Source organism: Myotis myotis, unplaced genomic scaffold (genome assembly GCF_014108235.1).
Source record: "Myotis myotis isolate mMyoMyo1 unplaced genomic scaffold, mMyoMyo1.p scaffold_m19_p_22, whole genome shotgun sequence".
In the NCBI taxonomy this organism is placed as follows: Eukaryota; Metazoa; Chordata; class Mammalia; order Chiroptera; family Vespertilionidae; genus Myotis; species Myotis myotis.
Genome location: NW_023416327.1, coordinates 1229414 through 1240221, shown reverse-complemented (window position 1 = coordinate 1240221; position 10808 = coordinate 1229414). Strand labels below are relative to the sequence as shown.

The 10808-nt window shown below is 60.8% G+C and overlaps 1 protein-coding gene across 1 annotated transcript; it reads right to left on the bottom strand.

The window, feature by feature from the left end:
* Positions 1–621: 621 nt before the first annotated feature.
* On the bottom strand, positions 622–6175 carry CRABP1 (cellular retinoic acid binding protein 1). Its single transcript, XM_036355237.1, has 4 exons — positions 6050–6175; positions 5343–5521; positions 2466–2579; positions 622–918 (listed from the first exon to the last, which is right to left on the bottom strand). The coding sequence occupies exons 1-4, from the start codon at positions 6117–6119 to the stop codon at positions 868–870; spliced, it is 414 nt and encodes a 137-aa protein (XP_036211130.1). The 5' UTR covers positions 6120–6175; the 3' UTR covers positions 622–867.
* Positions 6176–10808: the final 4633 nt, after the last annotated feature.

Here is a 10808-nt window from a genome sequence, read left to right as displayed (position 1 = left end):
GGCTCCGTGGCTGAGCGTGGACCTAGGAACCAGGAGGTCACGGTTCGATTCCCGGTCGGGGCACAGGCCCAGGTGGCGGGCTCCATCCCCAGTGGGAGGCGTGCAGGAGGCGGCCGATCCGTGATTCTCTCTCATCATTGGTGTTTCTTTCTCCCTTCCTCTCTGAAATCAATTAAAAAAAATGTTTTTTATCTTCACCTGAGGATATTTTCCCATTGGTTTTTAGAGAGAGCGGAAGAGAGAGGGAAAGACAGAGAGAAACATCGATGAGAGAGACACATCGATGGGTTGCCTCCTGCACTCGCCCTGACCCAGGCCGGGGCCAGGGAGGATCCTGCCACTGAGGTACATGCCCTTAACGGGAATCAAACCCAGGACCCTTCAGTCCGCAGGCTGATGCTCTATCCACTCAGCCACACAGGCCAACGCTGAAATCAATCCTGTATCATAAAAGGCTAATATGCAAATTGTTCGATCCACCAGGAGTTTGACCAGCCCCGCCCCCAACTGACCCCTCCCACCCTGATCAGGCGGGTTGGCCGAACCCCACCCGTGCACGAATTTGTGCACCAGGCCTCTAGTAAAAATATTTTTTAAAAATTAGGAGGAGACGCCTGGAGATGTGTGCAACCAGTTTAATGATGATGAAACCGTGCAGATGCCAAACTATGGAGCGCCAGGGACAGGCCCGGCGGAGGCCTGGGGGGACCACTACAGCTCGGGCAGGGGGAGAGGGGGCCGCCGAACGCTGACACGGGGAGGGGACGGCGGCTCAGACCTATGACATTCCTCGGATGGGGGTGGGGGGCGGGGAGAGGGGACATGCATCGCGCTGTCCACGCAGGAGGCAGGAGCGGGCGGCCGCCTTCACTCCCGAACGTAAATCCTCGTGCAGACCACGTCATCGGCGCCGAAGGTCTGCGAAGGGAAGGGAACGGTTACCGCGGGTCCCGAATGAGGCCGCTTACTGCCCCGTTAAAAACGCTGCGAAACAGACGTTCAATTTCCGAAGCCACGTGCTCTTGTTCAGCACCAAGTAGGGGTTTTTTTGTTGTTGTTTTTTTCCTCCCTTAAGCCCTGTATTGGCAGCGAGGCCGCCAGGGTAGAGGGTTATGTGACGGGCCGTTCTCCTTTGCGTCTGGAACCGGCGCGTGCGGACACCAGCAATCCCTGCTCCCTGGATTCGGTTTTGCAATTACATGGAAAGTGCCTGGCTGGTGTGGCTCAGTGGTTGAGCACCGACCTGGGAACCAGGAGGGTCACGGTTCGATTCTGCCAGGGGTTGTGGGCTCCATCCCCAGTGGGGGGCGTGCAGGAGGCAGGCAACCCATGATTCTCTCTCATCATGGATGTTTCTCTCTCTCTCCCTCTCCTTCCCCCTCTGACATCAATGAACATATATTTATTATCATTATTTTAAAAATAACACTCTTGTATTTTTTGATAACCCTCACCCAAGGATATTTTTCCATTGATTTTTAGAGAGAGTGGAAGGAAGGGGGAGAGACAGAGAGAGAGAATGTGAGAGAGGCACATTGATGGGCTGCTTCCCACACACCCCAACTGGGGCCGGGGATCAAGCCTGCAACCGAGGTCTGTGCCCTTTACCGGAGTTGAACCCGGGACCCTTCAGTCCGAAGGCTGATCCTCTACCCACTGAGCCGAACCAGCTAGGGCCTCTCCTCTTTCTAAAAAATAAAATATGTTTATAGCCCGACCTGGTTTGGCTCAGTGGATAGAGCTTGCGGACTGAAGGGTCCCAGGTTCGATTCCCGGTCAGGGCACAGGCCCGGGTTGTGGACTCCATCCCCAGTGCGGGGCGTGCAGGAGGCAGCCGATCCGTGATTCTCTCTCATCATGGATGTTTCTCTCTCTCTCCTTCCCTCTCCCTTCCTCTCTGGAATCAATAAAAATATGTTTTTAAAAAGCATTTTCATGGGAATAGTTTTAGGATAGAGCCCCCGCTCTCCAGTTCTGAGGCCCCCCCCACCCTCCACGCTGTGTCACCCCAAGACACTTCCCACATCAGCCCGACGTCCGGCCCTCCGAGGCCACAGGGGTCTGTCAGTGCCGGTGGGGGAGAGGGATGGATGTGAAGTGTCTCTAACCCCCCCCACCCCGCCCGCCCAGCGCTGACCAATACATTTCTGAATTCTTTCCCAGGCAGGAAAGCGGGCAGTGAGAAGGGGAAACAGTGAAGGCTGGGCCCTCAGGGAGCCAGAGGCTCCGGAGCTGGGGGTGGGCAGCCTCTGAGAGTCAGCGCAGGGGTGGGGCGGGCCGGGTGCTGACCACAGCCACCTCCAGCCCCTGCCCGGCCCCACGGCTCTGCAACGTCCTCTGGGCTGTCTGCCCGCGTGTTAACCCGGGGCAGACAGTGTCTCTGAGCCCCGATCGGTGAGGTGTTCGGGCGCGCGGGGGGGGGGGGGGGAAGAGGGCACCGTCCGGGGATCTGGGCCAGGACTCACCAGGATGAGCTCGTCGTTGGCCAGCTCTCGGGTCCAGTAGGTTTTGGGGCCGTCGCCCTCCAGGAGGGTCTGTGTGCAGTGGATCTTGTTCTCGTTCTCCCAGGTGGGTAAACTCTAGGGGCGGGAAAGGCAGGGGCGACACGCATCACATCCGACCGTGGCAGCCGGAGCCCAGACAACGAGGGGCCGGGCAGGGCCGGCCGAGCAGCCAAGCAACACAGGGTCCCCGTCAGCAGGGCTGCGGCCCCTCCAAGGCACCCGAGTCCACATAGGGGCGCTGGCTGCCGATTGATGGGGTGTCTATATACCTATTACACGCACACGCACACGCACACACGCACCGAGGCAGTAAAGCCTCCGGCAGGCTCGGCAGCTCCAGGAATAAAATTGAGAGCGCGCCATGCTTTGTTCATGGACCCCCTTCCTGGCGATTTTTTGTTTTTTTAAATATATTTTTATTGATTTCAGAGAGGAAGGGAGAAGAAAAGAGAGATAGAAACATCCATGATGAGAGAGAACCACTGATCGGCTGCCTCTTGCACGCCCCCCACTGGGGACCGAGCCTGCAACCCGGGCATGTGCCCTTGACCGGAATCGAACCCGGGACCCTTCAGTTCACAGGCCGACGCTCTATCCACTGAGCCACACCGGCCAGGGCCCGGCGATTCGGGTTTTAAAGGTGAGAACCTCCACACGTCCGAGCTGCAAAATTTTCCGACGGCTGAGACACCACGTTCGTGACCACATCCGCGGGCAGAGCAGGAGCTCTGCTCCCCGCACAGATTCGGGGAGAACCCCTCCGTTTCTGGGCGCCCTTGTCTGATAAAACGGGGTGTCTCTGGCTCTGAGGATAAAAACTTGGGGGTGCTCAGCCGGCGTGAGCTGAGCGTCGACCTGTGAACCAGGAGGTCAGGGTTCGATTCCCGGTTAGGGTACAGGCCCAGGTTTGCGGGCTCCATCCCCAGCGTGGGGCGTGCAGGAGGCGGCCGATCCGTGATCCTCTCCCATCATGAATGTTTCTCTCTCTCTCTCCCTTTCTCTGACATCAATAAAAATCTATTATAAAAACAAAACAAAACTTGGCCACTTTCCAGGTTACCTCCCTCCAGAAAAAAAAAAAAAGTAAAAATTCAACAAAACAGCCCTCTAAGCAGCGGTTCTCAACCTCTGGGTCGCGACCCCTTTGGGGGTCGAACGACCCTTTCACAGGGGTCGCCTAAGACCATCAGAAAACACATATATAATTACAGATTGTCTTTGTGATTAATCACGATGCTTTCATGGTGTTCCATTTGTCACAATGAAATTGGGGGTCACCACAACTTGAGGAGCTGTATTAAAGGGTCGCGGCATTAGGAAGGTTGAGAACCACTGCTTTAAAGGGTCCTCCTGCTGCAGGAGGTGGGAAGCAAAAGAGGGGGACCCCCTGCCGTCTCCCCTGCATTTGCACAAAGCAGAGCTGCCCAGGGGGATGGGGACCCAGGACACCCCGGCCTTTTTTTTTAACTGACACACGGGCAGGTCAGGCAGGATGGGGGACAAAGCCCCACTCTCCAGGCTTAAATCGGAATGACCGTCTCAGGCGGTAGCCACTGTCCGGTCCCCCCCGGCGAGCCCTGCCTGCAGTTTTTCCAGGCGGAGTGGCGACAGCGGCTCCCACCCCCCACCCCCAAGCCTGGCCATCATTTTCAGGCCGTGCCAGCTCCAGGGGCCCAGCGTTGCCCTGGGGGTTGGTGAGCTCCTGGGGCCGCGTCTCCTCTGGGTGTCCAGGTCCCAAGCCCTGTGCCCAGCGATCCCGCCCCGCACGTCAGACTCAGGGAAGGCGAAAACACCGCCTCGCTCTCTGGAATGTAACCAGCTTTTCTTTAAAAAAAAAACCACAAAAATACCAGGGGCGGCCCTGACTGGCTTGGCTCAGTGGATAGAGCGTCGGCCTGCAGACTGAAGGGTCCCAGGTTCGATTCTGGTCAAGGGTACCTTTGAAATGTTATGTACTGGAAAGCCCACTTATATTTCTAGAACAGGTTGGATTTTATGCAACCTTTTTTCCTTGAATTAACAGCAATAAAAAAATGAAAAAAAAATACCAGGGGCAGGAAGGCATTTAAATGTCACTTTTGAAGGAAGTGGCCATCGGCCCTGGAAAGACTGGCATGAACAACCCTCCTGGTACTCCGGGGACCATCCCAATGCAAACCTGCCCACCTGCAACCGGAAGGGGCACCCCCTGGCTTACCCCCCTCCCCACCCCCGCGTGCATCTGGGCCGATAGACAGAGAAATGCTAAACTCTTGCCCTGGATGCTTGAGAGAGAGAGAGAGAGAGAGAAAGAGAGAGCGCGCGCGCCAGCCCTTCGTCCATCCCCAGCCAGAATCCCCTTTCGATTCCACCTTTCCTTTAAGAAACCGGAGAAGGTGTGCGGGAGAGGTGCGGGGGGCAGGGAAGGGCCCCCCAAGACCTGCCCAAACTGGCCCCGAGCGTCTCCAGGGGCACAGGGACGTGGGGGCGGGACCCCAGAGCTGCGAATCCACCTGCGACAGAAAACGTGGCGGCCCCGCCACCTCCTCCTGCTCCTGCGCCGCCACCCGCACCCGGGTCGCCCGCGCGCGCGCGCGCGCGCACCACGCGCTGCAGGAACCCCCGCGGGAACACGGCGCGCGCGCGGCTCTCCGCACCCGGGAAGGCAGCTTAAGGGGCCGGCTCGGAGGCGAAGGGGCAGGGCTTTTGGGCTTTTTCCCTCCCCAAGCCGAGGACTCCCGGCTGCACCGAGGTCTGCAAATCGCCGGTGCACACGCCCGGCGGGGCTGCGCGCGCCACAGGCTGCAAAGCGGGGGTGGCGGGCGGGTGGGGGGTGCGCGCCGCCCGCCCTGAGCTCACCCTGCACTTGCGTCCGTCCACCGTCTCCTCCTCGAAGCCCTCGCCGACCTTGAAGTTGATCTCGGTGGTGCGCACGGTGGTGGACGTCTTGATGTAGAACCGGTCCCCGTCCTGGCGGATCTCCACGTGCGGCTTGGACGCGGCGGCCACGGCCACCTTCCGCAGCATGGCGTTCACACCTGCGGGGCAGCGCGCGCGCCGCGGGCTGGGGGTGGCGGGGTGGCGGGGCCGGGGGCGCCTCCCACACCCTCCGCCTGCGGGTGGGCGCCTCCGCAGGGGGCCGCTCCGCATCCTGCAAGCCCTCCCCCCGCCTCCCAGGCACCTCCCCGCTCCCCCCATCTCCATCTTCCAGCGGAGAAACTCAGAGAGAGAGCGAGCGAGCGAGTGAGTGGCTGTCCCCGGGAGACGCATCGAATTCGCGGCGGGGCCTGGGGCTCCACACCGAGGCCCCACATTTCAAGCCCCCGACCCTCCTCGGACCCCAGGAATCAGCTCTCCCCCGGGTGCGCCAGGCACAGGCGCGAAGGTGGAGCCGTCGGGGAAGACGCCCCGCAGACACCCAGCCTGGACGCGCGCGGGCGCGGGCTCCACTCCCCGCGCCTCGGATCTCAGCTCCGCGACACTCTCCTGCGGGGGGTGTCGGTCCCCAAAACGCAGCCTCTGCGAACTCGGGGCACCTCGCCGGGGGAGCAGGCGCGCCCGCTTACCCAGAGCCTTCAGGAGCTCGTCGAAGTTCTCGCTGCTTCGCATCTTCCAGGTGCCGGCGAAGTTGGGCATCGTGGCGGCGGCGGCGGCGGCGGCGGCGGGCGGACTCGGAGCTGCTCGGCGGAGACTGCGCTCTGCGCCCGGCGCGCGCCCCGAGTCTATGGAGAGCGCCCCCACCCCGCCCCCTGCGCCCCGCCCCCGGCCCCGCCCCTGGCCCGCGGCCCCTGTGAGCCCGGAGACCCCAGCCCCTGCGCCCTCGCTGCGCCCCGCCCCGGGCGTCGGGATCTCCAGGGTGCGAGCCTGGCACCAGCGCTCTGAGATGCACCTGGGAGAAGGGGCGCCCTGCCAGCCGCTCCCCAGGCTCCGTTCTTGGGGTGTTGGATGGGACAGGACGGGGGCACGGAGGGATCATTGTGGAAGCTGGGCGGTGAGCACGTGGGGGGGGGGGCATTACACCATCCTCTCCACTTAAGAAAATAAATATTTTTTTTATTGCTCTGGCCGGTGTTGCTCAGTGGATAGAGCCTCCGCCTGGGGACTGAAGGGTCTCCTCCGCCTGGGGACTGAAGGGCAGGTGGCTGAGTTGCAGGCTCCCCGTCCTGGTCGGGGGTGTGGGGAAGGCAAGGGGGGGGGGGCAACCAATCCATGTGTCTCTCCCTCTCCCTTTTATTCTCTAAAAATCAATGGAAAAAATGTCCTCGGGTGAGGATTAAAAAATAATAGCAAAATATATGGGTTTTTAAAAAACTGATTTCAGAGAGGAAGGGAGAGGGAGAGAAACATCCAAGATGAGAGAGAATCACGGACCGGCTGCCTCCTGCGCGCCCCGGACTGGGGATGGAGCATGCAACCCAGCACGTGCCCCGACCCCGTGACCTCTTGGTTCAGAGGTCAAGGTTCACCCACTGAGCCAAGCATGTTGGGCCATGCTCGCCACTTCGGTGTGTGCTTGAGAACATCCATGATATGAAGGAGCGGACCCGCCAGGGACTGGGAGCTATGGTGTCGGGGTTCTCACTCCGCATCCCCATCCTCCACGTGCGTGCGGAGACCAAGGGGGCCGAGAGGGGAAGCCTGACCCCGCCCGTCAGCACCCTCCTGTGCGCAGCGGAGCCAACCCAGCGTCCCGCGAGATTTGGGCCTTTACCCCGAGTTCAACCCAGCATCCCGCGAGATTTGGGCCCCCCCCCCAACCCCGTTCGAACCCAGCATCCCATGAGATTGTGGGCCTGTACCCCATGTTCGAACCCAACATCCCGCGAGATTGTGGGCCTGTACCCCGTGTTCGAACCCAGCATCCCGCGAGATTGTGGGCCTGTACCCCGTGTTCGAACCCAACATCCCGCGAGATTGTAGGCCTTCATCCCATGTTCGAACCCAGCATCCCGCGAGATTGTGGGCCTGTACCCCGTGTTCGAACCCAACATCCCGCGAGATTGTAGGCCTTCATCCCATGTTCGAACCCAGCATCCCGCGAGATTGTGGGCCTGTACCCCGTGTTCGAACCCAACATCCCGCGAGATTGTAGGCCTTCATCCCATGTTCGAACCCAGCATCCCGCGAGATTGTGGGCCTGTACCCCGTGTTCGAACCCAGCATCCCGCGAGACTGTGGGCCGGGGAAAGGACAGGCTGTGGCGAGACGGAGCTGTGAGTTTGGGGGGCGCCTGGTGAGAAGGGGAGGCTTGGGCACAGGGCGCCCTGGTCCCGTTTGTGTTTGTGTCAAGTGGCGGTGGCTTCCGCGTTAGGCGGGGTGGGGGGGGGCAGAAGCAAGGGGGGCCCTGGCCGGGCATCCTAGGCCAGGGTGGCGCAGTGGGCAGTGGCCATGCGAAGCGGCTGGGTGAGAGAAGGGAGGTGGTTTCCGGCTGCCCATCTGTGATCCAAGCCGGGCATCGCAGCAACCCGGGCGGGCTCTCTCCACATGGAGACCCACAGGCCCAGCCCTAGAGACGTGGGGTCAGGGGTCAGGGGTCAGGGGTGGGGCCCAGGAAGCTGTGTTTCGCAAGCTTTCTGCCGGGGACCCACGTTGGCCCTGCAAGCTTCAGGGACCTGCTGTGCCTGCAGGGGGGCCGAGAGACAGAGGCCGGCTTAGTAGGTGGGGAGACAATGAAAGGGCTTGAGGCGGCCCTTGTCAGTGTGGCTCAGTGGATAGAGCCTCAGCCTGGGGACGGCAGGGTCCTGGGTTCGATTCCGGGTCAAGGGCACATGCCCCGGGGTTGCGGGCTCGATCCCCAGTAGGGGGCGTGCGGGAGGCAGCTGACCAGTGATTCTCATCATCACGGATGTTTCTCTCTCCCCTTCCCTTCTTCTCTCCGAAATTAAAAAAAAATATCCTATATAAGAAAAGCCAAATATGCAAATTGACTGAACAGGGGAGCAACCGGTCGCTATGATGCGCACTGACCACCAGGGGGCAGACGCTCAAGGCAGGAGCTGCCCCCAGGCTCCAGGCCGCCAAGACGGGTGCCAGTGGGCGGGGGCCCCACTATGGCCCCACCGGTCGCCCCACAGATCGGTCCTGATTGCCAGCCAGGCCTAAGGACCCTACCTGTGCATGAATTTTGTGCACCAGGCGTCTAGTATATATATATGAAAGGCTAAGTGACTGACCGACCGTCCATCCAACCGTCCCACCGACCGGCCGGTACATCTGAGGGTCACTGGCAATTTAAAAATAAACGTTGGCTTGCTCATGCGCCATACACAGAAAGCTCTCGCAGGCGCCAATCACATTATAGAGAAAGGGCGAATAGCGACGTTAAAATATTTCTTCTAATTAATTTCCTTTCAATGTGCACGCATCCGTGCACCGGACCACTCGTCTATATCTATATGTATAAAAGCCTAAGCAACCAAGGGACGCGCTGACCACTAGGAAGCAGATGCTGAAAGCAGGAGCTGCCCCCTGGTGGTCAGTGCGCTCCCACGGCCACCCTCCCGCGGCCCCTCCCCCTGGCCAGCCAGCCCGATTGGGGCTGGGCGAGATGGCCCCCATTGGCTCCCATCGTCAACCAGGCCGAGGGACCCCACCTGTGCATGAATTCATGCACTGGGCCCCTAGTATAAAAAGAGAGGGCTTGAGGCCGGGACATCCTGTGAGGTTGAAGGGTGCCGGGTGCCCAGATCCCTCTGGTGGCCAGAATGGAGGGCAAATTGAAGGATGTCGAGGTCGGATGCCTGGAGACCAAGGAAGTGTATGCTGCAGTGGCCCAAGCAGAAGATAAACAGGGCTGGCCCGGCCGGCGTGGCTCAGTGGCTGAGCATCGACATGAACCAGGAGGTCACGGTTCGATTCCCAGTCAGGGCACAGGCCCGGGTTGTGGGCTGGATCCCCAGTGGGGGGCGTGCAGGAGGCAGCCGGTCCATGATTCTCTATCATCACTGATGTTTCTCTCCCTCTCCCTTCCTCCCTGAAATCAATAATATATACACACACACACACACACACACACACACACATATATATATATTTAAATATGTTTTATTGATTTTTTACAGAGGGAGAGGGATAGAGAGTCAGAAACATCGATGAGAGAGAAACATCGATCAGCTGCCTCCTGCACACCTCCCACTGGGGATGTGCCCGCAACCAAGGTACATGCCCTTGACCGGAATCGAACCTGGGACCTTTCAGTCCGCAGGCCGACACTCTATCTACTGAGCCACACCGATTCGGGCGATCAATATTTTTAAAAAAGACGCCTGGCACATCAGATCCATGAGTGGATTCCCTGACTCGCACGGTGTTTCTGGAAGGAGCTCTCCAGGCCAGGCTTGGGGGTCAGCGGTGAAGGGCCATGGCTGGGACCTGGCGGGCCGCCCCGGCTGCACCAGGTCAAGTGTGGGGCGCTGTGTCAGTGCTATGAATGGGGGCGGGGAGGGCACCTCACTTCTGGGGTGTCGGACCTTCCCGGAGAAGGTGGCCCTGAGCTCACGCAGGGCTCTGCAGGTGGCTGGGCTCTCCACAGGCAGAGAAGGGGCAGGGCCTCCTGGACAGGAGCCAGCAGAGCCCCTGGGACACCTCTCTGCAAAGGGCTTCCCCCCAACCCCCCGGCATCAGGTGGTCCACCTTAGCATCCGGGGAGCCCAGAGCCCAGGCCAGCATCGGGGTGTCCGCAGGCTGCAGTTGCAGCCAATTCCTGGTGCCCCGCCCCCCCCCCCCCCCCCCCCCCCCCGGGTGTGGATTTGAGACGGGGGAGCGGGCCGGGGCCTTCGGGGCCTTCTTTCCAAGGCCCCTTTGTTCTCCGCAGGCAGCTCCCGCCTTGGCGTCCCAGACCCCTTGTAGCCGGCTCCTCCCGGGCCACCAACCTGCTTCCCGTTGTCCCCCCATCGTCGGGACATTTCTGCTGAGGTTTGCTGCTTCCGCCTGGAGGCACGCCAGGGCCCCAGCCTCCCAGGGCCTCTGGCCTGGCCCCGTGCCCTCCGGCAGGCTGAATTCAGGCTGGAAGAATGGGGGTCAGAGTTCAGTCCCCAAAGCCGGGGGCGCTGAAGAGGGGCCCAGGAGGGGGTCTCCCGGGCACAGTCATGGGGGCTGGGGCCGCTGCGCGGGGACTCTGGGAGTCAGCAGAGCAGGACAAAGAAGTGCCGGTTCCGGGAAAGACTTGGGGGGGTGTACCTGCCCTGGGGGGGTGCTTCATGAGGTTAATGGAGTGGAAGATGCAGTGGAGGGGGAGTCGGGGGGGCCCTGGGGGCAGGGACCCCACCAGAGAAATACATGTAGCCGACATGTACTGAGCTCTGACTACTCCAGGTCCGTCCATCC